The sequence below is a fragment of the Eutrema salsugineum genome, unplaced genomic scaffold (assembly GCF_000478725.1).
Source record: "Eutrema salsugineum unplaced genomic scaffold, Eutsalg1_0 scaffold_7, whole genome shotgun sequence".
NCBI classification, from domain to species: domain Eukaryota; kingdom Viridiplantae; phylum Streptophyta; class Magnoliopsida; order Brassicales; family Brassicaceae; genus Eutrema; species Eutrema salsugineum.
Window position 1 is genome coordinate 6,839,188 of NW_006256486.1, and position 27,415 is coordinate 6,866,602.

At 39.9% G+C, this 27,415-nt stretch overlaps 3 protein-coding genes and 1 non-coding gene across 4 annotated transcripts; 2 read left to right on the top strand and 2 right to left on the bottom strand.

Moving 5' to 3' along the window:
* Positions 1–7,252: 7,252 nt before the first annotated feature.
* On the top strand, positions 7,253–8,527 carry LOC112083015. The gene is made up of 2 exons (XM_024150735.1): positions 7,253–7,408; positions 8,444–8,527. The coding sequence occupies exons 1-2, from the start codon at positions 7,253–7,255 to the stop codon at positions 8,525–8,527; spliced, it is 240 nt and encodes a 79-aa protein (XP_024006503.1).
* Positions 8,528–9,308: 781 nt separating this feature from the next.
* LOC112083016 (F-box/LRR-repeat protein At1g48400) lies at positions 9,309–24,890 on the top strand. The gene is given in 10 exon segments (XM_024150736.1): positions 9,309–9,324; positions 9,607–9,644; positions 9,646–9,723; positions 9,725–9,935; positions 9,938–9,987; positions 9,989–10,207; positions 10,600–10,609; positions 23,891–24,183; positions 24,329–24,469; positions 24,552–24,890. Coding segments are annotated over 10 exon segments (1,395 nt in total).
* Positions 12,638–12,744, bottom strand: LOC112083270. The gene has a single exon (XR_002897559.1). It is a non-coding gene; the product is annotated as a small nucleolar RNA R71 (small nucleolar RNA).
* LOC112082851 lies at positions 21,366–23,754 on the bottom strand. Its single transcript, XM_024150438.1, has 2 exons — positions 22,144–23,754; positions 21,366–21,715 (listed from the first exon to the last, which is right to left on the bottom strand). The coding sequence occupies exons 1-2, from the start codon at positions 23,423–23,425 to the stop codon at positions 21,711–21,713; spliced, it is 1,287 nt and encodes a 428-aa protein (XP_024006206.1). The 5' UTR covers positions 23,426–23,754; the 3' UTR covers positions 21,366–21,710.
* Positions 24,891–27,415: the final 2,525 nt, after the last annotated feature.

Consider the following 27,415-nt stretch of genomic DNA (forward strand, 5'->3'; position numbering starts at 1 on the left):
TTCACCCCCGATTGAAGGCCTTCTCACTGTCTGATCCAGCTCAAATTTGGAGATCTTAAAGATGGAAGTATCAGCTTTCCAGCACACTTTACATCTTGGCAATCCAATGGTTCAATCAAAAGATACGCGAAGAGAAAGATGTCCCGTAAACCAGCCGGCAAGCGTTTCCACCCGCGGCCAACAGACGAATCCCCGCGGTCACGCACATCCCGACCGTGGCCAGCCACCCATTTCCCGCGGTCAAGCACATCCAGACCGCGGCCAGCTAACTCCGACTTTGAAGGCCCATTTCTGAAGCCCGTATCATTTTCCCAGCCTCAATTCCGGAACCCTAGACACCAGAGAGTATTGGAGACTATAAATACATGTCATTTAGGTTGTTTTTTTTAAAAGAGAAGAAGAGAGACGAAATAGTTTACAGAGAGAGATCTGTCTCTTGAACCCTTGTTCTTTCTTTTTTAATTTCGGTTTCTATTCTACTTTTTAATACTATGTTTTTGATTTCGTTTATCATGTCTGAGTAGTTTTATTGTTGGATCTAAAGGATTTTCGATAGGGTTATACATGTTCGGTGAGGATTCCATGAGCTTTTGAGCCGAATCTTAGAACTTTTTCTTCTGAATTCGTTTTTACTGCATGAGAGTAGCGTCATGAACTACAATCTGATCCAGATGCTTGGTGACACGAAAGTGTTCATCCGGTGTCAGATCTAGTTTGGGAGAGCAAAACAAATATTGGAGTGGAAACCTACCTATGGGCGATTTGTGAATGCTGACGAGTCTTAAACATAATGCATCTCTTCTTTTCCAGGGCCAGAGTGGAAACCTACTGATCAGGGTTGAGAGAGATAGTTGTCTATGATCACGACAGTGGCATATTCATACGTCCGTGACTCCAGTTCGAAAAGTTTAAGCTAAGATCTTATCAAATTTACTCTCTAGCAATGTTTTGAATCGTTCATACCCCTGAGAAAACTTCCCTGAACCCCAGCGCCTCTTTCTTATAGATTTACACTGATTTTCATTCAAGCTTTAGTCTAGTTTATTTACTCTTTCAATCGATTTTTATTTGAGCAATTAGGTTAGCCGTTTTTCCCGTTTTTACCCGTTTTCATTAAGTTTAGTTATTAGGTCATTTTAATTCCCGTGTTTTCTTTTTAAATTTCGTTTTTACATTTTAAACACACCACCAAAACCCTCACAAGAATCGTTTGGTTCTAGACTTCCTTACTTCATATTTCTTTCGAAGGCTTTTGCAGGAAAGATCCTTATTCCCTGTGGATTTGATCCCTAAGTACTACAATTGATCAGTTGTGCATTTGCGGCTATTGATTTCATTTAGGGTAAAACTTGACACCCTCGACACGATACCGCATCAAGTTTTTGGCGCCATTGCCGGAAAAGGCACGCGTTTTCTTTTCCGCAAAACCCTAAGAAAGGTTGGTAAATCGACTCTAGAACCCCTTTTTCTGCATATTTCCATTTTTCGGTTATTTTGTTTCCATTTCAGAAGATATGGATCCTATAAATCGAAATCCACACTATGAGGAAGGTTTCTATAACACTCCTCAAGCCACCAGACGCAGAGAGAAGCAGTACTTGCACGATCTCTACAAAGAAATTCGAACCAAAGACTACAGAACGTTCCAGAACGAGCCATACGTACCTCCAATGGCAAACCCTAGAGATCATGTTCGTTGTGTGCCTTACCAAGACGAAAACGTCCAGCTCAGTCACCGATTGAGTCGCCGCTCAAGCCACATCAAGAGCTGCCCTTCACGAGAAAATTGACAACATGTCAACTCACTTTAACAAAAAGCTTGAAGATCTTTCTGCTCAAGTTAAAACCATCGAGACTCAAGCAAACAAGGATGCTGAGACTATCAAGGAGAGGATAGAAGCAGTCAAAGGACAAGTTGGAGAAAACGAAGTTTGCATTCGCAAAGCCAGTGGGAACATCCACACCTTAGAGGTCAAGCTCGATGAAGCAGAAGAAACTATTAATGACCACAACAACCAAACTTACTCTTATGTGGAAGAAATTTGGGATGGAGTACACAAGGTTCAAGACAAAGCCGAAGAAATCGACTCAACCGTGGACAAAGTAGTTTGTGCCCTAGATGAAGTTGAAGAGAAGGTCGAAAAGCTTATGAAAGGATGTGAAACGAACAGCTCGACGCTTCCCATCAAAGATCTTGACCTAAAAGAAGAGGAGACAGAGTTGGAGGACCCAAAAACCAGTTTAGATGGCAAAGGAGAAGATGAAACAGCTGAACCATCCCGAAGTCCCTCTCCCGCGGTCACGACTCACGCGACCGCGGCCAACAACCCTCCAGCCGCGGTCGTGAGCCTCCTACCCGCGGCAAACCACTCCCCACCCATGGTCGTGCAGCCTCCACCCGCGGCAAATAGTCGGTCAGATACGTTTCAGCCCTTTTCTATTCTTACAGGTCAATGTTCATTTGATACATCTGCTGGGACAGTCAAAACTCCTTTTCATGAGCAAACGGTGTACGCTATCAGCTCCAAAACCTCTAAAGAAGAAAATGAGGTATTTCCCTGCAACATAGTTTTAGCATATGAGGATGAATATGAAGGGCAGTACCTCGAAGATGAAGACTATCGTCTGTTCATAGAAGGAGGCAATCCAGACAAAATGGTGGAATTAGGAGCACCAATCTCCAGGGAAAAACTCATTAAATTCAACAAGTTTGTGAAATCGATCCCTTTTTACACAGGTTTCGATGATATATGGTATCTTGGTTGTTTGCAAGTTTTCTTTAGGTACAGCAAGGAGACAAAAGAGGATATCCGAACCTATTTTGGGAGGGCCAGACGCCTGACTTTCCCAGAACATCACCTGATGCTGCAATCTATTCAATACACCTTCAAAGACCTGAAGACTGCAGCCACTACACCAACAAAATCAGCAAAGAAAAGCTCGACGAATTCAATGATGCAGTCCGAAATTTGCCTGAAGGAATCACATTTGCCAGAGCTTGCAAGGACTTCATGATAGGCCATTACTTCTGTGAGAGCAAGGAATCAATCCCTGAGATAGAAGACTTGTTCAATCATGCCAGAAGAGGTAAACCTGTTTGAACACTTCACAAAATCGAAGGTGTAGGTCAGTTTCTTATCTCTTGTTCTATTAGAGGAGAAATGTTTAAAAACGTGCTTTGTGATTCTAGAGCTTGTCTTAACATGATGTCCAAGGCAATTGCTTTGAGACTTGGTATTAAATACCTGCGCATGACGAGAGCAAAGATTAGTCTAGCAGATGATTTCAATGCAACACCTCAAGGAATAGCTCATGAAATTTCTTTGAGAATAGGAGATTGCATAGTGCATGTCGACTTCTACATTGTCGAGACGAGAGACGCAACATATCCAGTGATTCTCAGATGGTCTTTTCTAGCAACTTCCGGAGCTATAATGGACTGGCCAAACCGGAGTATTTCGTTTGCTAATATCGACAAAGATGTCTTCACAGAAGCTGTCCCATACAACAGCAAAGCAGGAAAACGTTATGCAACAGAAGAGTTTGAAGAAGAGCTTTGGAGCGACGAAGAACCTGCTAGGCAAAGCAAGGAGATGTCGAAAAAGACTTGTCTCAGGACAAGGTCTTCTTCATTGGACTAAGCCACGTCCAACACCAAAAGTCGAGCTAAACGACTTAAAACAGAAGCGCTTAATGGGAGGCAACCCATTTAGGTATTGTTTTCTTTAGGATTTTTCTTTCTTTTTCTATTGATCTTTTTCTTTTTCTTAGTTTCAGGTGTTTCTTATAAAACAAAAAAGCCAAAAAATCATAAAAACCCGAAAAAAAAAACAAAAAGAAGGATGGTCCCTGACTGCTCGGCCCAGCAGGAACCAAGGAGAACCAGGAACAGGCCGCGACATAAACCCCCGCGGTCGCAGATTTTTCTGACCGCGGGAAACACCTCTTCCTGACCGCGGCCGAGCACCGGTTTGCCGCGGTCGCGTGGCTCCTGACCGCGGCAAATGGTCGTTGAGATCAAACCCGACCCCAAACCGCCCACTTCACCTCATTCCACCTCACCAATCCCCACTCCACCTCATTCATCACCCTCCACCACCTTCATCACCACCTATCACCTTCACAAACCTCTTCGAATGAATCCGGTTCATCTCCACCAGCATCCCGGATCCAGATAAGTTCTCTTTGGCCTTACCAATTCGATTATCTATGCATTTTTCTCATCCAATCTCGACTTGTTTCACACTGAGGACAGTGTGATTTAAGTTTGGGGGAGGATTTCATCCCTTTCTAACCACTTTTCTTTCATGAGTCTTGCATTATCAATGATACGTTTTAAAATGGAATGGTGAACATGAATAAATGATAGTTGACTGTGTGCTTTTACAATGTTCCTAGTGACATGCTCATTCATGATTTAGGACTAGACTAGGCGGTAGCTGACATTTGAAACGAAGTACCCCAGAGGAATTTGAATGATTTCGATTTAGATGAAGGGATACACTAGCTCTGTTTTATTTGGACTTAATTTGGACTTAACTTTCTCATTGAAGCATTAGACCAGGGAAACGAATCATACATTCAGAACTCCTTTATCATTTTACCACTCTCTATTGATCTTGAATGGCTAGTTTATCTTTAGCTAGTTCCCCACCTTAACCAATCCTCTTTCAAACCACATGCACTCTTGTCTTCTATTGTCTTATATGCAGATAAGTACAAAAACGTTGGAGAGAAAGAGGAACGACGCAGTTTTCAGTCACCAAGGACAGAGACCTGCGATTTACCGGAAAAGTTCCCGGAAAGATTCAACTCAAGTGGAAGCTCAGTTTGCCTTAGAAAAATCTCAAATTTTGATACAATCTCGTCATCTAGTCTCTCTCTCTATTTAAAAGGCATTTCCTTTTAAAAAAAAATAAATCAAAAAAAAAAATCCGAAAATAAGAAAAGAAATGAAATAAAAGCCTTAGAGAGTCTAGAGAGGTCGAATTTTAAGTCCCAAGGAAACTGGAGTTCGATTTTATGGAGTTTTAGAGATCATTTTCTGATTCCCAGAAAGAATCTAAGTCTGGGGGAATAGTTGTTCACAACAAAGGAGGAAGGATTATGCAACAACATTTGGCAAGAAGAAGTGACTGAAAATTGCGGTCATCAACAGGTCCTTATCTCTCTTGCGGTTTTGCATATTATCTTGCATCCTCCAGATTCATCATGTAACCCAAAACATTGAACTCCACCACTTATACAGCCCTTTAATGCCAAACGCCGTCTACCCTGAATGATGTCTTTAATGAGAACTCACTATTGAACTTAATGAATGTAGAGAGCTAGTTGACTGGAATCAATATTTAGATTGTTTAAATTTTGCATGACGGAAAAAGTGGACTAGTATCTTTTGTGTATTGGTGAGAATTTTCTAGATGAGAATTTTCTAGACTAAGTTGTGGATTGATGCACTATCTTTGGTCCTAGTTTAGGAGTTCATATCTCTGAGATTTGTGCATTCCCTATTTTTGTTTTCACTTAACCAGTTTAGGCTTTTGCTTTGATTGAGGACAAACAAAGGTTTAAGTCTGGGGGAGTTGATAACACCGTATTTTGACCACTTTTATGGATCGTTTTGAAATACTTTTTCTGTGTTTTTAATTGCTTTTAAGTACTTTTATTACGTTTTTCTAGTATTTGTAGTTCCAAGACTCTTTTCAGGTAACTTTTGGAAAAGCTTAACAAAATGGATAGAAAACCAGATTTCAGCTCAGAGTTAAACTGTCAGAAGTTCACCCCCGATTAAAGGCCTTCTCACCGTCTGATCCAGCTCAAATTTGGAGATCTTAAAGATGGAAGTATCAGCTTTCCAGCACACTTTACAGTTTGGCAATCCAACGGTTCAATCAAAAGATACGCGAAGAGCAAGATGTCCTGTAAACCAGCCGGCAAGCGTTTCCACCCGCGGCCAACAGACCAATCCCTGCAGTCACGCACATCCCGACCGCGGCCAGCCACCCATTTCCCGCGGTCACGCACATCCCGACCGCGGCCAGCTAACTCCGACTTTGAAGGCCCATTTCTAAAGCTCGTATCATTTTTCCAGTCTCAATTCCGGAACCCTAGACACCAGAGAGTATTGGAGACTATAAATACATGTCATTTAGGTCGTTTTTTTAAAAGAGAAGAAGATAGACGAAATACTTTACAGAAATTTTACTTTAAGCTTTGTTTTTAGGTTTTAGGGAGAGAGAGATCTGTCTCTTGAACCCTTGTTCTTTCTTTTTCAATTTCGGTTTCTATTCTACTTTTTAATACTATGTTTTTGATTTCGTTTATCATGTCTGAGTAGTTTTATTGTTGGGTCTAAGGAATTTTCGATGGGGTTATATATGTTCGGTGAGGATTCCATGAGCTTTTAAGCCGAATCTTAGAAATTTTTCTTCTGAATTCGTTTTTACTGCATGAGAGTAGCGTCATGAACTACAATCTGATCCAGATGCTTGGTGACATGAAAGTGTTCATCCGGTGTCAGATCTAGTTTGGGAGAGCAAAACAAACATAGGAGTGGAAACCTACCTATGGGCGATTTGTGAATGCTGACGAGTCTTAAACATAATGCATCTCTTCTTTTCCAAGGCCAGAGTGGAAACCTACTGGTCAGGGTTGACAGAGATAGTTGTCTATGATCACGACAGTGGCGTATTCATACGTCCGTGACTCCAGTTCGAAAATTTTAAGCTAAGATCTTATCAAATTTACTCTCTAGCAATATTTTGAATCGTTCATACCCCTGAGAAAACTTCCTTGAACCCCATCGCCTCTTTCTTATAGATTTACACCGATTTTCATTCAAGCTTTAGTCTAGTTTATTTACTCTTTCAATCGATTTTTATTTGAGCCATTAGGTTAGCTGTTTTTCCCGTTTTTACCCGTTTTCATTAAGTTTAGTTATTAGGTCATTTTAATTCCCATGTTTTCTTTCTAAATTTTGTTTTTACATTTTAAACACACCACCAAAACCCTCACAAGAATCGTTTGGTTCTAGACTTCCTTACTTCATATTTCTTTCGAAGTCTTTTGCAGAAAAGATCCTCCTTCCCTGTGGATTTGATCCCTAAGTACTACAATCGATCAGTTGTGCACTTGTGGCTATTGATTTCATTTAGGGTAAAACTTGACACCCTCGACACGACACCGCATCAAGTTTTTTGGCGCCATTGCCGATCAACCAACACCACAAATTCATTTTACTTGAAAATTTTCAATGGATCCACCACAATATCCTTTTGATGTTGAAGCTTACAAAATGCAGTATGAAATTGAAGAGAAATATATCATCAGCCGGTTTAGGGAGCGTCGAAAGAAAATAGAGGAATATTATCCACCTCGTAGCAAGAGAAAATATTTCAAGAGAGATCATGCAGCAGCAAATCAAAGGCTGATTGACGACTACTTTGCCAATCAACTTACATATGACAATGCAATGTTTCATCGGTGATTCTGGATGCGAGAACATGTTTTTCTTTGGATCGTTGAGGACCTATCAAGCAGTGTTTAGTACTTTTAATAATTATTTGACGCAGCCAAGAAAGAAGGTATATCTCCATTGGCAAAATGTACCATGACCATGCGAATGTTAGCATATAGTGTGGCGGCTGACGTGATGGATGAATACATCAAAATTGGAGGTACTAAAGCTTTGGAGTGCTTGCGGAGATTCTGTAAGGATATCATACAATTATATGAGGCAGTGTATCTTAGAGCCCCAACTCAAGAAGACCTGAAGAGAATTTTGCATGTTAGTGAAATGAGAGGGTTCTCGGGGATGATTGGGAGTATTGACTGGATGCACTGAGAATGGAAAAATTGTCCTACAGCGTGAGAAGGATAATTTACTCGAGGAGATAAGGGAACCACTATTTTTATCCTTGAAACATTTGCATCTCATGATATATGGATTTGGCATGCCTTTTTTGGATGTCCGGGCACATTGAACGATATAAACGTTTTAGATCGTTCACCAGTGTTTGATGATGTTGAACAGGGAAAAACTCCAAAAGTGAGCTTCTTTGTAAACCAACTCCATATAATATGACATTCTATCTAGTAGACAGTATTTATCCTTCTTATCCTACTTTTGTCAAATCGATTAGGCTTCCTCAAAGTGAACTAGACAAGTTCTTTGCACAAGTTCAAGGGATGTCGGAAGGACATGTTGCAGGTTTGATTTAAAATCATTCGCGAACCAGCTCACATGTGGGACATAGCCGATTTGGCTATCATTATGAGATCATATATCATATTACATAATATGATTGTTGAGGATGAACGAGATACATTTACTCAACACTAGACCGATTATGATCAATCTGAGGCAAGTGGATCTAGTACACCGTAACCATTCTAGACCGAGGTGCTACCTGCATTTGTGAATCATGTGCGTCTTAGATCCGAGATACGTGATTCAAGTGTACGTCACGAATTACAAGCAGATCTAGTCAAACACATATGGGCAAGATTTGGAATGTTTCGTGATTAATATTTTTTTTTTAAGTTTGTGAGTTGAATCTGTCATACTAATTTAGTTATGTATGTTTTTTTTTTGTGCTTATTCATTGTATTCTGTTGCATTTTAAGTTCATTGTAATTTTATTTGTTTTAATAATTGAAACAAATAATTTTATTCGTTTATAGTCCTTATTAATTGAATTTTAAAAGAAAAAAACATATAAAAGAAGAAAGAAAACAGAAAAAAATATTTTCAAAAATTATTAAACTCCTATTTATTTTAACTTAATTTCAAACGATAATTGTTATTAATAATATGGAATCATAAAAACTAAAATATAGAAAGAAAAAATAATGGGGGTAAAATGTTGAATTTTATTAAACAAAACTATTGTAAAGGATGAAAATTGAGTGAATGTTGAATTAATAGGTGGAATAGAGAGAAAATGATGTGAAAAAAGAAAAGAAATGATGTGGAGTATAACTGTATAAGATAGATGTTAATTAAAAAAAATCATTTTACATAGTCTAATAAAAAAAACATTGGAGATTTTAAATATCTGTTCTGGAAAATTTAACAATCTCTCTGAGCTATCAATATGTGTGTCATACGTCATCTATCATCATTTTTCATTTCGTTTATATATTTGTTTTTTCTATCTATTTTTATTGTGAGAGAAAACATGATTCATAATCTGCACCTACACTTCTACAGTGTCTGTATATATATATATAGATATATATATATATATATAGATATATATATATATATATATAGATATATATATATATAGATATATATATACAACAACATGAAACTGATAAGAAGTACAAAATATACTTTGCCTCTAATCCTCCGGCGAAAACATGCTGCAACTTTCGATGTATTAAACTCCGGCTAGAAGCATGTACGAATCAGAATCATCACCAAATTAAAAAGGAAAATGCATCATTAACTCGATCAAAATTGGGAAAATAAAAAAGTATTAAAACTGAAAATGGATATTATTGATTAGCCAAAAACAAAAAAGGAAAACTTATCTCATTGAAAAGTTTACTTATAAAGAGATTGGCCTTCAAAAGGTTTTTAAACTCCTGTGTTGTCGTAAGTCTTGTCTTTACTTCCGACAAAAGTGGCTGCTTCCACATCGATCGGTTCTGTCCAAGAGGTGGAGGAATCTGCTGAGTCTTGTAGACACCCTTCGTTTTGATGACTCGATGGTTGTGTCTCAGGTATCCCAACGAAGAAGAATAAGAAGCAACAAGTCGCTTCTTAGATTTCGTAGACAAGACATGTGCTCTGTTAAGCAATTCTCCCATCATCAAGAAACTTTCTCTGTGTCATGTACTTGGACGTGGCCGTGACGATGAATACTCTCGTGTCAACCGTTGGATTTGTGCTGCAATGGAACGTGGTTGGTTGGAACTACACTTGAACTGTCATCTAATGTTGGTTTAGAGAGAGAGTTGTTAACGAGCAACACACTGGTTAAAGCTCACACTATCCGGTGGATATCCTTTTGAAGTTAAGCAAGTGTTTCTCCCAGCGCTCAAATCACTTTCTCTCGTATCAGTTTTCGGGCTTGGTGATATCTAGTGTTGTCAGCTCATCGATGGCTGCCCTGTACTAGAAGAATTATTCATAGGTTATCATTTTTCGTATCTGCCATGTTTGTTGGTGCGCACTGAATCTGTAACATCCCGACGTTTGGTTAACCAAATATCGGATGTTACCAGTTCCTAATTCCGGTTTTATTAAATTAAACCATCTCTATTTCTTTTTCTTTTTATTTCCTTTTTATTTGGGTTTTTCCTAATTTCTTTCTAAGAGCCCATTAAGCTCAACCCATCTATTTAACCTCTATATAAATACCTAATTAAATCCCTAAAACTTTCATTAAGCTCTTAATCAACCCTAGCCACCTTTTCCTTCTCTCTTTCTCTCCTCCCTGCGCCGAGCTGCTTCCTTTCTCTCTCTCTCTGCGTTTTCTTCTTCTTTCTCTCTCTTGGCTGTGTCTCTCTCTCTCCTTGCCGCGGCCGCCACCATCCTTGATATATCATGGTTTTTATGGTTTTTAACCATGGTATAAGTTCTATTTATAGAGTCTTTTTAGTGTCTTTCGAGTCTTTTGGAGTCTTTTCAGGTCATAGGTACGTTTGGAGCTTAACTGGAGACTTTGGAGCACTTTGGAGCTTAATCAGGATCAAATTCGTCAAGTATGGATTTTGTGCTTTAGTGACGCTCGACACCATGGAGAGTGACGCGCGACACTTGTTGCAGAAATAAGGAAAACGTGATTTTGTTTCCTATTTGAAGAAGGAGTTGGGCCCAAACGTTTTCAAGGAAGCCCAAAACGTGTCTTAGAGATATATATAGGATTTTTATTCCCTTTTTACGTACACCTTAGATTTTCTTAGAGAGAGTTTTTGTTTTTGAGAGTTTTTGGGGAGACAAGTCTGAAACTCTGTTCCGGAGAGAGAAGATTTCGAACCCCTGTTTATTAATCTATTTACTGCTTACTGCAAGCTATTCAATCATGCTTATTGCTTCAATCTCCATGTCTGAGTAGTTTGCTTGTTAGGGTTAGGGTTCTCATAAAGGATTTCATTGGATGTTAGATTGATTGGTTAGTTAGGGTTCATAATCTATTTAGTTCTTCACCATAGGTTGTTCTTAAAGCTAATTCTGGATTGGCCACCTAGAACTTAGATCTTAGGTTGCTTAATTGACACGGAAGTGTAATTGAATAACTGGAAAGAACCTAGGGTGAGCAAAGTAGCTATTCGCAAAGGAATTTGGTTTAGATACTTTGTGAATATATCGAACTTGAGCATTAAAGCTGGTTTAAATCTTTAGGGTTTGCAAAGGAATTTGGAATTCTAGGATTTTGACTTAGATAATTCTCACAACGGAAGTTGGTTAATTATAATTCTGTGATTCGAGTTCAAGAACTGTGCTTAAACCTGAACCCTGACTAATCGATTGATCTGCATGCATTGATTTCCTGAGAAACGCCCTAGACCTAATCCTTATCACATCGAACTTACAAACCGTTTTCATTGCTGCTTTATTTATTTCTGTCGCATTGTTATTTGTTTCACATATTTTGGCTTAGCGTAACTCCATCTACATAAGGTTTATTGAGTGATCTCTTGTCTCTGTGGTTCGACCCCTACATACTACAACTGCACATCTGTGCTCTTGCAGAGTAGCTTAGGGATTAAACTTTGAGCAGATCAAGTTTTGGCGCCGTTGCCGGGGACTTGATTTCGCCATTAAACCTAGTTTTTGAGTTTCGACTAAGTTTTTCGACTAAGTTTTTCGACCTAGTGTCGAGCGACACCACCTTTTTTTTTTATAACCTAGTTTACTTATTTCGTTTTCTCTCTTTGTTTTTGGTGTTTCAGGTCTATGCATACTCGTGGAACCAGGAGCAACAAGGACATCCCGCTAGTGAATTTGAGCAACGAACAGCTAGCTGAGTTAGAGCGAACGAAGCGGAAAGCAAGAGATCCGGCAATGATGGAAAACGCCAATGGACTTGTTCGTGATGATGATGGAACCTGGAGAGACCGAGAGGGTCATCTGTGCAATGCGAGAGGCCAAAGGATTGATGGAGATGGTAACATCATTCCACCAGCTCCTTTACCAGTGGATGTTGTTGACCAGAATCCACCACCTGCACCGCGTGGGAATGCTGCGATCGTTCCACAACAGAGGAACGTTCCAGAGGATCGGAATGCGAGGGAACCTGCACCTGCAGCTGGACGTGGACGAACACTTGGAGACTACAACAGGCCTGAGCAGTTCTATGCAAATCGTTCTGCGATTCGCGCCCCTGCGTTTCAAAGAAACGATTTTGAGCTGAAACCTGTGTACTACACTCTTGTGGGTCAGCATCCTTTCCATGGCCACTCTCATGAGCACCCTATCGATCACATCGAGAGGTTTGAGGACTTGGTCACCAGCATCAAATACAATGGAGTGTCCAACGATTTCCTCCTCTGCAAGCTGTTTCCTTACTCTCTTGCTGGAGAAGCAGCTAACTGGTTGAAGCAGTTGGAGCCAGGATCACTCACTACTTGGGAAGAGACCAGGAATGCCTTCCTGCACAATTTTTTCGATGATGCTAGGTCTGAGGAGTTGAGGACGAAAATTTCAACTTTTTCTCAGGAACCAACTGAAGCATTCAAAGCTTCTTGGGTGCGATTCAAATCGTACCAACGAGACTGCCCCCATCATGGCTTCAGCGATGTGCAATTGTTGGGTATCTTTTTCAGAGGTATCGACTGGAGGTATCAGATGGCTCTTGATGCAGCGAGCAATGGAAACTTCAACACCAGATACCCAGACGAAGCTGTTGAGCTCATCGAAAACTTGGCATCTAGCAATAGTACCAAGAATGCAGACTATCAACGAAGGAAGCAGGCTGGGAACATGGATGGATCGCAAATTGCTGAGGTGAAGGCTAAGCTTGACTCTGTGCATAGCCTTCTTGTGGGTAAGAAATCTGTCAGATACACTGCAGGAGTTCAGAATTTCGGACCAGATGAAGCTTTTGAGGAAGAGGATGTTAACTTCATCAATGGAGCTGGATTTCAGGGTCAGAGATTTGGTTATGGGCAAGGGAACACGAATTACAATGGAAATAAGCAGAGGAGTACCTTCACAGCTAATCAGAACTCTTCTGGTTACAGCTCCAAACCTCAGTACCAAACATCCTACTCCAACAACAGTTTTTCAAGGAACTATGGTTCTCCTCCTCCTCAAACTCTAGATAATGAGGTGAAGTCTATGCTGGAACAGATCTTGGAAGGTCAGCAGAAGATGACAGTGGACTTTAATGGGAAGATTGATGCTATGTATCTGGATCTGAATGGAAAAATTGAAGTTCTGAACATTCATGTCAAGAAGCTTGATACTCAGGTTGCTCAGACTGCAGAGTCTGTAAAAATTCAAGAAGGATTCCTTCCTGGGAAGACTGATACCAATCCTAGGCATTACTGCAGTGCCATCTCGTCAAGGAGTGGTAAAAAGTTGACTCCTGTGCTGAAAAAGGGTGTTTCTGAAGATGAAATCGTGGAGTTTGATGAATCTGAAAAAAATTTTGAAACTGCAGAGCCAGTGTCGAGCGACACCACAACCAGTGTCGCGCGTCACCAATTGCAGAGCAAAGCTAATATTGTTCAAAGTCCGAAATCTACTGAGGAAAAGGTTTACAAACCTAAGGTTCCTTACCCAAGGAGTCCTAGGAAGTCCAAGCAGGAGCTAGATGATGCCAGATGCAAGGCTTTGATGGAGAAGCTTGTGATTGAGATTCCTTTGGTTGATGCTGTGAAGATTGCTCCTACTCTCAGACACTATGTGAAGAAGATGGTGACTAATAATGTGGGTCATGAGGAAGGAGCGATGATGATCTCTGAACATGTCAGTTCTGTGATTCATAATAAGATTCCAGAAAAGCTCTCGGACCCAGGAAGTTTTGTTTTGGACTGCTCTATCTTCTCAGAGAGGTTCAAGAGATCTCTGTGTGATCTTGGTTCGAGTGTCAACCTCATGCCACACTCTGTAGCTGTTAGCCTTGGGATGACTGACTTCAAGCCAACTAAGATCTCTTTGATCCTAGCAGATCGGTCTAAAAGAATCCCAAAAGGTGTCTTGGAAGATGTTCCAATCAAAGTTGGTGATTGCATAATTCCTACAGATTTCGTGGTTCTGCAATATGGAGAGGAACCCAAAGATCCTCTTATCCTGGGAAGATCGTTTTTAGCTACAGCTGGAGCGGTGATTGATATCAAGCATGGTAACCTTGATCTCCACCTGGGAGATACCATCATGACTTTCAAGATGGAGAAACTGAAGGATCCCACCATAGATGGTCAGACATTCCAAGTCACTGCAATACCTGAAGTGATAGTTGGAGATCAGAACGTGTTTGATGCTGAGATGGTGAGAGATCAATCTGAGTTGACGAAAATGTCTACAGAACCAGTGACTGCTGTTGATCAGGAAGCTCCAAACATTGCACTCCATCCATCTCCACCAAAGCAAAGGTACGCACATCTTGAGCCTAAGCCTAATTCTCGTGATATCATTGGAACTGATTCAAAGGATGCAGGCTCTGTCTCACGACGCAAGCTACGAGATTATCGTAGAGCACTTGGTTTTTCGTTTGATGATATTGCAGGGAATAGGTCAAGGCCACCCAAACACAGATCTCACCCTGGTGCTATTCCTGCATTCCTTGGATGACCTCATGCGCACAACGCTTACATACCACCATGGATGAGACGAATTTCACAGAGGCACTCTTTGCCACTGTCTGATCCACCAGATGCATAGTCTATCCATAGTCAAGCTAATGACTTTAAACAAGCGCTTGGTGGAAGGCAATCCACTGGTGAGTCTGTACATAAGTCTTTTTGTTTCAGTTGATTTTCGTTTTTCTTTTCGTGTCTCAGGTGAAGCAGATGTTAGTGTCGAGCGACACCACCTTCGGTGTCGCTTGTCACTTGCTTCTATTCAAAAAAAAAAAAAAAAAAAAAATTTAGGAAATCAGGCAACCGGAGTCAAACCAGAAATTCGGATTGGTCTGCTGCAATTCGGTACGAGGAAAACAAGTGTCGCACGACACCATCATCAGTGTCGCGCGACACATCATTGCAGCCAGGTAAGTTCTCTGTTTTTCCTGCGTTTCTCTGTTTCTTTTATTTTGTTTCGCCACCTTCGGACTAGATAACACTGGGGACAGTGTTATTCAAGTCTGGGGGAGGTAGTTGCTGACATTGTGTCTGTTTTTCTTAAGAGTCAGTTTTGTCAAAACGTTTTTGAGTCAAAACCTGTTGGAGATCATGATGCTTTTCTTGGAATTATTGTGCTGACCTTTCACCTAAGTGACCACTGCTGCAGATTCAGTCTAGATCCGACTAATGAAAAATCCAAAGGCTGTTGACCAATTGACTAGAGGCGCCCATGTTTCCAACAGAATCCACTAACCTGAGCTAAGTTCTGAACTTCACTTTTAATTCGTTGATGTGACTAATGCCTTAGAGCTTGATTCCTCGTTCGTACTTGATCAATGAAAGCCTGTGTGAAAATTAATGTTGGTGTTTCTCTCCCTGTAACGAGCTAAGAAGAAGAAAGAAAAAAAATAAAGACGAAAAGATTGAGATGATTTTCGCTTAGGAGAGAAGGGCTAGGAATGTTTCCAATGATCCCATTATTTCACTTCTAAGTAGGAATGATCACACAAAGGAAGAAAGCGAGGGGTAGGAAAGTTTCCTATGACCCCATTATTCGCTGAAACCCTTTGATACAAGGTAAGGGACAACTCGGGGACTCGATGGCAAACACCATCAGTACTCGCAGATTTAACCTTATCGTGTATATGCCATAAAAAAAAAGAGAAAAAGAAAAGATGATGAATGTGCGAAAAGAACAAGTCTGGGGGAGAGAAAAGTACCAAAGTGTGTAAGGCTGATTTGTTTGAGTATAGTACAGGAAAGAATCTAGAAGGTTCTTGGCATCTGAATCATCAGTGAGATCCAGCGATGAGGGTTTATGGACAATGTTGTGGAATTTTGGACTTAATCTGGAAAGCTGTGAATGTCTACGGAGAAGTACATGGTGGTTTGATTTGGAATGATGAAGCAGTAGTTGAGTTGCAGGGTGATCAGTCAAAAGCGATGTTCCAATGAAAGGTTGAGTCTCTGTGTTTTCAAACTTCTTTCTCTTGTTTGGTGTTCTGTTTGCTTGAGGGCAAGCAAATGCTAAGTCTGGGGGAGTTGATATATCATGGTTTTTATGGTTTTTAACCATGGTATAAGTTCTATTTATAGAGTCTTTTTAGTGTCTTTCGAGTCTTTTGGAGTCTTTTCAGGTCATAGGTACGTTTGGAGCTTAACTGGAGACTTTGGAGCACTTTGGAGCTTAATCAGGATCAAATTCGTCAAGTATGGAATTTGTGCTTTAGTGACGCTCGACACCATGGAGAGTGACGCGCGACACTTGTTGCCGAAATAAGGAAAACGTGATTTTGTTTCCTATTTGAAGAAGGAGTTGGGCCCAAACGTTTTCAAGGAAGCCCAAAACGTGTCTTAGAGATATATATAGGATTTTTATTCCCTTTTTACGTACACCTAAGATTTTCTTAGAGAGAGTTTTTGTTTTTGAGAGTTTTTGGGGAGACAAGTCTGAAACTCTGTTCCGGAGAGAGAAGATTTCGAACCCCTGTTTATTAATCTATTTACTGCTTACTGCAAGCTATTCAATCATGCTTATTGCTTCAATCTCCATGTCTGAGTAGTTTGCTTGTTAGGTTTAGGGTTCTCATAAAGGATTTCATTGGATGTTAGATTGAATGGTTAGTTAGGGTTCATAATCTATTTAGTTCTTCACCATAGGTTGTTCTTAAAGCTAATTCTGGATTGGCCACCTAGAACTTAGATCTTAGGTTGCTTAATTGACACGGAAGTGTAATTGAATAACTGGAAAGAACCTAGGGTGAGCAAAGTAGCTATTCGCAAAGGAATTTGGTTTAGATACTTTGTGAACATATCGAACTTGAGCATTAAAGCTGGTTTAAATCTTTAGGGTTTGCAAAGGAATTTGGAATTCTAGGATTTTGACTTAGATAATTCTCACAACGGAAGTTGGTTAATTATAATTCTGTGATTCGAGTTCTAGAACTGTGCTTAAACCTGAACCCTGACTAATCGATTGATCTGCATGCATTGATTTCCTGAGAAACGCCCTAGACCTAATCCTTATCACATCGAACTTACAAACCGTTTTCATTGCTGCTTTATTTATTTCTGTCGCATTGTTTTTTGTTTCACATATTTTGGCTTAGCGTAACTCCATCTACATAAGGTTTATTGAGTGATCTCTTGTCTCTGTGGTTCGACCCCTACATACTACAACTGCACATCTGTGCTCTTGCAGAGTAGCTTAGGGATTAAACTTTGAGCAGATCAATCCTCCAAGCCTCTTTCGCCGTCGAAGCTTCCTTGCCTTGCTGTGATGTCTGTGCCGCCTCCTTCTCCTTTGGGTGAGATGGGAGCTGATTCTGATGGATCTCCTCTTAGATCTCCTTCTCCTCTGCCTCCTCCTCCAATTTCTCAGCCTTCTAAGCCAAGGTGAGGGCTCTGTGGCTTCATCCTCTCTTACATATGCATGGTTGTCTTTTAAGTGGTTTTTTCTTAGATCAGGCTTAGATCTGCTTGTTAGGGTTGTTAGAATTGTTAGGACCTGGATCTGTGTTGCCTGTTTGTTGATGATTGCTGGTTGCTGGTGGAATGAGATAATTAACCTGAACTTGGATCTAAACTTATTGGACTTTAAAATATTGGTGTTGTGATGTTGACCTGATTAATGTTCCTTTTTGTTACAATTGGTATCACCGAAAGTGCATCTTAATAACGGAAGGACCTTTAAGAAACGGATGATTCTTTGAAATGGATGATTGTGCTTATAGATCTCTGATAGGACCCCTGGCTCCTGGAGGCAGGAGTCAGTGTTGTTTGTTGGCTATCGCTGTCGTGTGAGGCACGGCTAGAGCCATCGCTGAAGTGGATTAGCGATCCACTGTTTATTGAGCCGTCCAAAGGGACCGTTGGGTACAGCTTTCTGGTGAGACCGCTATGAGCAGCCGTCTGAGTGACCGTTAGTGTCATAGCCTGTCTCGGTGATTGTTGTGGATCAGTCTGTGTGACTGGCAGAGTGAACCTGACTAATGGGTATGGTAATAGGCCAGCCATTGGATGGGATTATTCTGGTTGCCTTTCCGGGTGAGGCATGGGGGCCCATGTGGCAGCCCACTACTGCCGCGTCCAGGGACCCGTTGCTTGTGTAGTTGTTTGTAGGGTTACCCTTGAATGTTGTGTGATTGATTGCTAGGAATAAATTGTCTATATATATAAGTAAATATATCTATATATGTGTTGCTTGGGCTTGCTTTAGGATTAGATCTCTTAAAACCAATCTATGCTAGTTTGATGATGTTGTGGGCCTCCTTAAGGTCCATCCTCACTGAGTAATCCCAATTACTCACCCCTCCTGCTTCCCTTGTCTTTCAGGTTTAGTAGAGAGATCAGCCTAAGTCTGTGTTGTTGATTGTTACCTGGGCGTTTTCCTGGCGATCCTGTGTGCTCACCAGATCGGACATCCTACCGGACGCGGTTCGATGGCCGACCTAACATACCCGGTTCCCCGCTCTCTTAGGAGCCTGGGATAGGGATGTTACAGAATCCATCAAGCGGCTTGTAGTTTTTGTTATTAACAGATAGAGAGAGAATGTATTTTCCATTAATTGTGTAAAGAGTATTGGTTACATATATATACAAGAGTGGTCAAGTGAAAGGAAGCTTAACCAATCTAAACCGATAATATATAACTATAGCTAATACACCCCCCTCAAACCGAATTACTCCTTAGGAAGGAAGAGGTTTGAAACAGAGAGACGACTAAGTATAGAATGAAACGGCCCAGGATGCAATGGTTTTGTCAGAATATCTGCTAGCTGGTTCGAAGTCAAGACATGATGCACTTGCAGAAAGCCATTCTTTACTTGATCCCGAGTTGTATGGCAATCAACTTTCACATGCTTAGTCCTCTCATGAAAGACTGGATTATTAGCTATGTTCATCGCCGATTTGTTGTCACAAAACAGCTTTGCCTTCGAAGAAAGTGGTACATGGAGATCCTTGAGTAACTGGTCTATCCATCATAATTCACCGGTAGCAACAGCCATGCTTCTATATTCGGCTTCCGTGCTGCTTCTACTAACTGTGTCCTGTTTCTTCGATTTCCAAGTGATCAGTGAAGTACCAAGAAACACACACAAACCAGTTACTGATCTTCTCGTATCAGGACATGTTGCCCAGTCAGCATCAGCAAAACCATTCAAGCAAAGCACTGTGTCAGATGAGTAAAATAAACCATGTCCTGGGTTGGTCTTGAGGTTCTTGAGAATGTTTTGTGCAGCTTGAAAGTGAATATCAGTTGGGCATGATAAGAACTGACTAAGCCGGTGAACCGCAAAGGTAATATCTGGACGCGTAAGACACATATACTGCAAACGACCAATCACTTCTCTAAAAGGTGTAGCATCTGTAAGGCGAGTACCACCATCTCTACTCAAAGGCACCTTAGGAACCATAGGTACAGATCGTGGCTTACATCCTAATAAACCAGAATCCTCTAGCAAATCTAGACAATATTTCCGTTGAGAAACATATATACCAGAGGAGTTCCGAGCTATCTCAAGTCCTAGAAAGAATCTAGCCGGTCCTAGATCTTTAGTCTTGAAATGCTTAGCAAGATGTGATTTAATGGACTCTACCGCCTTATCATCATTTCTTGCTATCAAGATATCATCAACATAGACTAAGAGAGTTATGAATGATGTACCTTGTATCTTGACGAAGAGAGTATTGTCGGCATATGATTGTACAAATCCAGCACTGAAAAGAGATGTGGACAGGCACTTGTACCATTGCCGGGAAGTTTGCTTCAACCCATAAATTGACTTGTGGAGTCGACACACAGCATTCGGCGGTAAGGTTCCAGAAGGAGGTGTATATCCTTGAGGGAGGCTCATGAATATTTCTTTGTCAAGGTCACTATGCAAAAATGTATTAGTGACATCTATTTGGGTCAAGCTCCATCCCAACCGAGCAGCTAATCCAAGTATAAGCTTCACACTGGCCAATTTTGCAACAGGTGAAAAGGTATCAAAATAGTCGACACCCTCCTGTTAGGTAAAACCCTTTGCTACCAAGCGAGCCTTGTAACGCTCTACACTGCCATCAGCCTTATACTTGATTGTGAATATCCACTTGCATCCAACAACATTCTTCCCTGGAGGTAAGCTTTCAACACTCCAAGTCCTGTTAATTTCCATGGGATAATAGAGAATAATAGACTGATACAGGGGATGGAAGTTCGAATATGAGAGAACAGTTGAGACAGGATAAGGAGTTTTGAAAACCTTTGTAGAAAGGGAAGGAGTAGAAAGTTGGGTAAGAGAACAATGGTAATTGGATAAGTAACTCGGTACCTTTGTTGCGCGTTTGGGCCGAGCATTCTGAAGTGAAACCACATCAGTCTCTGTGACAACCGGATTTGAATTGTGGCCTGGAATATGAGAGTGTGATTGTGATGCAGATGATGCATGAGGTGGAGATGCAGGGGATGGATACTGAAGTGATGTATGAGGTGAATGCAAAGGAGCAGAAACAATCTCATCTAACACAACCGGAGTTGACAGTGGTAAAATGGATTCATGAAAGAGATCAATCGATTTGTGTGTATCAGCAAAAGGAAAAATAGACTCATGAAATATGACATTCCGAGACACAGAGACAAGATTAGAGTCTAAATGGAGAACCTTATATCCTTTGTAACCAGAAGAATGCCCTAAGAAAACACACTTATCAGCTCTTGGACTAAACTTATGTCTATCTTTTTGTAAGGTAAAGACATAACATAAGCAGCCAAATGATCGCAATAAAGAGTAATCAGGTGTCTTCTTGAGTTACTATTCATATGGAGATTTGTTCTTTAGGAGAACAGATGGTAAACGGTTAATAAAAAACACAGCAGTAAGAATACAATCACTCCAGTAAATCAAAGGTATTTTGGATTGAAACAGAAGAGATCTTGCAACATTAAGCAGATGCTGGTGTTTTCTTTCAACTACTGAGTTCTGTTGAGGTGTATATGCACATGAAAACTGATGAATCATACCAAAACGATGGACGTAAACGCTAGTTCAGGTGCATTATCAGTTCGAATAGCTTTGATTTTAGTCTTGTATTGAGTGTGAACATGTTGAATGAAAGAAGGAAACAGTTTGGAAACCTCGCTTTTGTATTTCATTAGAAAAATCCAGGTAACACGAGTACAATCATCAACTATTGTTAAAAAGTATCTATAACCCTCTACAGACTCTGTATAAAACGCACCCCAAACATCTAAGTGAATGAGATCAAAAGGTGAAGTAGATAGATGATTATTAGACTCAAATGGAAGGCATTTTTGTTTAGCTAAAGGACAAATGGAACATGGTGACTCAGAAGACTTACTAGACTTTGACATCGGTAACAAACTAGAAAGATTACGTAACTTGTCAGATGACGGATGCCCGAGGCGCTGGTGCCAAAGAGTGCCATCAACTTCCAAGGATCCAGTGAAAAATGAAGTGTCATGAGTATCAATCTGTAAAATGTATAGATTGTGAATAAGCTTTCGTCTACCAATCATCAAGCCCTGAATAGACTCATGGATGAAAAAAGAATCATCGTAAAAATGTGCAGAACAAGGACTAGATTGAAGTAAACTACTCACAGAGATGAGATTGAATTTAAATGATGGAACATGAAGGACATTATGCAAAAGTAAGGATGATGATAGATGCACTGTGCCTGTGTGCCACTCTCAAACCATTAGGTAAAGATACGGTTATACCAGAGACTGGTACAGTTTCACTAAACAATGCTAAGTCAAACATACATGACAAGTGGCACCACTATCAATTATCCAAGAACCAGGAGTGAGATTATTGTATAAGGTGGAGAGACATTTGTGTTGAAAAGTCAGTCTATTATCCTCAAATCTTAATGAAGAAGAGGGAAAGGGAAATGTACCCGATGAAGATTGAGGTGCCATCGCTCCATGTTCTGTAATAGTAGCCGTAGGTGCATTCGAAGTAGAAGCTTCCACAGGAGAAGACATATTGACATGAGCACTCAACTGTTGAATAAGAAACTGAACTTGATCTTGGTTCATGTGGCTGAAATCCAAATTCATTGCAGGTTGAGTGGGAGGAGGCACATACGGATACGGGTTAGTCATCACATTAGCCACAGCAAGTGGTCTTGGAGTCTCAAATCTACCACGAGGAGGATATGTGGGTTGAAATTGAGCTCGAGGTTGAAAATTAGGTGGAGCTGATGGTCTTTGTGCTGCGAGATTGTTACTTTTGTAACCAGGGATATATCCAGGAGGATATCCATATAGCTTGAAGCATTTCTGAACAATGTGTCCTGTTTGTCCACAATGCATACAAACAGGTCTTGACTTTGGTCGATATGAATTCTGAACAGCATAAGCCGCATGATCCACATTGTCATAATATGCAAATTCTTGAGCATTTGGAGGTCTAGTATTCTGAAACACCACATTTTCTGGCCTTGATGATGGCTTAAGACTCTTCTGTCTTTCATCTTGTGCAACCATATTATAAGCATCTTCAATGGATGGAATGGGGTTCAATACCAGGATGTGACGACGAATAGATTCATAACACTCATTAAGACCCATAAGAAACTGGGTAACCCTGCTTCGATGTTGCATAGATTCCCAAAGTGTTGCGGCATTACAATCACATTTTCCACAAGTGTGAACCGGCAATTCAACATAGTTACGATATTCTTCCCATAGAGTGACTAATTCCGTGTAGTATGAACTAACATCTAGAGATCCTTGTTGAATCGAGCTAAGTCTCTGTTCTATCTCAAAAATTTTAGGAGCATCATTCTGCTTAAAACGAGATTGGAGATTTTTCCATATACCTTCAGCCGTAGAGATGAACAAGAGACTCTGTCCACTCTTCTTGGACACCGAGTTCATTAGCCAAGTCGCAACCATGTCGTTACATCTCGACCAAGATCCAGCATCACGATGACCTTCTTGAGGTTTAGCAATTGTGCCATCAATGAACCCTAATTTGTTACGCACATTAAGTGCCATACGAACTGATCGTCGCCATGAGTGAAAATCAGCTCCTGAAGATACGCGATCGGAAACAAGAACGAGTCCAGCATGATCGGAGCTATGTAGAAAATACGGATTCTCATATTGATCGAGTTGATGTGAAGAGTTTCTAGATCCAGCTGGAAATGACGATGGATTTGGATTTGACGACATCGCGATTCACAAACAGAAACTTAAGAACTGAATTAATCAATGTTATTCAAACAGATGAAAGAAACAAAAATGCCAGAAAATGAAGGATTGGCACAAACTAGGTCAAAGAAAATGTGAAAGAACAGACACAACGATCGATGTAATCGCTGATTGAAGAATCGAGATAACTAGAAGAACAAGATTCAGAAGGAAAGCAAGATGGAATTCACTCTGGGAAACACTCATCATCACCAATCAAAGCTCTAATGAAGATGAATTGAGCTCGGAAGAAGAAATTTCAATGGCGGTGTGAAATAGTTGTTACGCAGAGGAGAGAGAAAATTTTCTGCTTTGATACCATATTAACAGATAGAGAGAGAAAGTATTTTCCATTAATTGTGTAAAGAGTATTGGTTACATATATATACAAGAGTGGTGAAGTGAAAGGAAGCTTAACCAATCTAAACCGATAATATATAACTATAGCTAATATTTGTCGTTGTCAAACGCAACACAATGTGAGTTATTATGAAGCACCAAGTCTTGTGTACCTTGACTATTCTAGTTATGTCTTTGAAAATTATCAGTTTGTTGATTTCCGTTCGCTTTTGGAAGCCAGGCTGAGTCTCCGGTTGTGGGAGCCAACTAACGATTATGATTATGATGGTAATGAAGATTGTTATTATGAACCAAAGGAGCCTATATCTGGCGATGTAACAAACCTAGTTGCGGGTCTAACCAACATTACCACACTTCACTTGTCTCCTGATTCCCTTGTGGTCAGTTTTTTTGCTACTTCTTCTTCTTCTAGTGTTTGTTTTTGATTTGTTGAGGATTAGAATCAATCTACTTCTAGCTACTTCTAGCTAGCAAGGTCTCTCACTTATCTTTTTTTTTTGTTGTTGTTGTTGTTGTTGTGATCAGGCATTTCATTTCTGTTGTAAGTCCTTGCCGGTGTTCAGTAACCTCCTTAATTTATCTATCGAGAGTAACAAGGAAAAAGGTTGGCAAGTAATGCCACGTTTGCTCAAGAGTTGTCCAAATCTACACACTTTAGTCATCAAGGTCATTATCATCAGTTTCCTTTCACTAAGAGTTTCTTCTCTGTTGTTAATTATTCATGTTTAATTGGTCTCTCTGGTTTCAGGGTCTTTTGCACAGAGTAACAAATAAATGTGGAGATGCATGCGCTTGCATCCCTAAGAAGCATAAGAATAAGAGAGAGAAGAAAAAGAAGAAGATTGTGAAGGAGGAGGAGAAGGAAATATCATGTTGTTTACGGGCATGTCATGTCAAGGTGCTAGAGATATCAGAGTATGGAAGTTCTTTTCAAGAGCTGAGACAGATGAGACATTTCTTGGGGAAGTTGGCATGTCTTGAAACCGTGAAAGTTGGTGTTGAAGCAGACAAGAACAGTAACTTCTTGCGAGCTAATCTTCTGGCTCTCCCCAGACTTTCATCACAGTTCCACATCCAGTTCATCTGATTTTTTTTTTCTTTCCTTATCTTTCTCGGTTTGATTTGCCAATGTGAAAGTAACTTAAACATGTATATGTTCCTTCAACATCTCAATATATATAGTTACTAGCCTGCATATATCTTCTTTCAACTCCTCATTCTTCCCACGTGAAGATCCTTCGCACGTGAAGATCAAAGAACTTTTGCAGCAACATGGTACCGGTAATACAAACCATGTGGATTTTCCAACGAGAGAAGAATCTTGTAAAATCTTATGTAGATACGCTTTTAGACAGAGCTCCCTACATCATTGTTTTGAAGACCTTGATGAAGCTTTGTGGTAACCTTCCCTTGGGTCTCCGTGTGGCGGGTTCCCATTTACGTGGGAAGAATGAGGAGTGAAAATACGTAATATGCAAGCTAGTAACTATTCTTGATCAGCAACGTATTGAAGTACTAAGAGAGTCGGTTTTACATGAGAATGCGCAATCTCTGTTTCTCAACATTGCAAAGTTCCTCAACCATCAAATGGTGATCGTTGGCAATAACTTGGATATCAAAAACGAGTTGAATCCTAGCAAACATATCTCTCACATACAGGTATGATTCGATATCAAAGAAGAAGACAATGTCGAAACTCGAAGGCAGAGAACTATAGGAATGTTATGGTTTTGAGATCAGGGTATTGTAAGGCAGCGAGATTGTTCATGGTGCCTTATAATACCTTTGCAGGTAACATTTGAATTCTGTAGCCTGGGATCGGTTAGTTATAATATCAAAACAAAATTAAGAAGAGAGGAGATGAGTTGCGTTGACAAAACTGTTGCCGTCTGGATCCAAGAGTAAATGATAGATTCTGCTCCCTGGCAAGTATTCTGGTGAAAACCGAATCAAGAACCGTACCTTATACCCAAGTCTGAACTGGTTTCTCTACTTGTGTCTCTGCAAGTCTCGCTGAAGTCAACAGGCAACTCTTAAGTGTGTTGTTCTCCAGATGAGATGAGTATGTAATAATAGCTCGCTAAAACATTAATACCTTTTACCCAACTTTCTATCCACACAAAACATAACAGAGTGGAAAACAGAGGAGGAGAAGACATTTCTAACGTAAATAGTCATATTGTGTCTTAAAAAATCTATGAGTCTCTAAAAACATTTCTTTCAATCCTGTATTTTTAAAAAGGGAACTCGTGGTTTATGTTTTTACGTGTGTTTTCAGAGGAGAAGACAAGAGCTTTGAATGAACCCATCTTTAACAATCAATAGAGAGATTATACCTCGAAGAGTGATCCTCTATAATTGAAACGAAAACTATACAATCTGGTGAGTCCAAAATGGACCTTGGTTTGGAAGATTGGATCATGTTTCCTACGGTGGATTAGTTTTCCCGTCTCGTTTTCTGTTTATGTTAAAGAGACCAATGACTTTCTCTGATCAAACTGTGAATAACAAAAAAAAAAAAATACTATGAAATAAAATTCCATCACGTACCATTATTCTTTTTGTGATGGTTTTGCCTCTTTCATATTTACTACCCTTGATGAAGCACTTTGGCGCTCTTTTCAGAGAGGATTTTATTCTGAAAATGAAAATGAAAAATCTGTAAATGCTTTTTTCAAAGCTAATTTGAGACAAAGGTATATTTTACCACAATGGAGAATCTACTTACCGTTACAGAAATAAAAGTGGATCTTTGCTGTGATTTAAGAAAAAACCCCTTAGAATCTTCTTCCTGCTGAGTACCCACACTCGTAAGAGAGACAGATCATAGATAAACAATAAGGGTCCAAGGGTTCTCTTGCATTGCGGTTGGGAATCTATGATTTATCTGTATTTTGGCTTTGTTCCCAAATTAACTGAGTAGCCTCATCTTTAACACCGTAGGAAGCTTGGGCTTATGAAAGAAAAAGATTCAGTTAGTGGTCACATACTTTGGATTGCTTGAGAGGTGGAGCTCCCAAGGGAGAGTAGAAATTCTGTACCTAGTTTGCACAATCATGATGTAGATTTATGTAGACAATGCACTTCTTTGGTGATAAAATTCCAAACAAAAAGAAAACGAGAGAAGATATAGTTAGGACTCTTAAGTCATTGTTTCCGAGATAAAATTATGTTTAATATTTAATCATTTTTATGTTGGAAAAAAAAAATTCCATTACGATTAGACTCAATAGCTAGGCAAGTAAACAGTTTGATGCACCTTAAGGTATCAGAAAAATCATATCATATGTATTAAAAGCAAAGTAAATTTTGAGTTTTAAGGCTTTTCCTTTAGAGTGGTTAATTATTTTGTTGCCCCTCATTAAAAAGACATAACTACCCTAATCAATGGTTTAAATTAAGTTTAGATTACAATTATGATATTATCATACCGATTTTAAATAACTCGGATCAATTAGACTGTGGTTCGTATTAATATAGATTATTTATTAAACTAAGTTAAATACATCACTTTAGGCCGCACTAGGGCATTTGGAGCTCCCGTTTTGCTAGGATTGTTTGTCCGTCTTCAAGGTTTTTAAGGTAATGTTTATCGTCTTAGGTGTGCGTTTG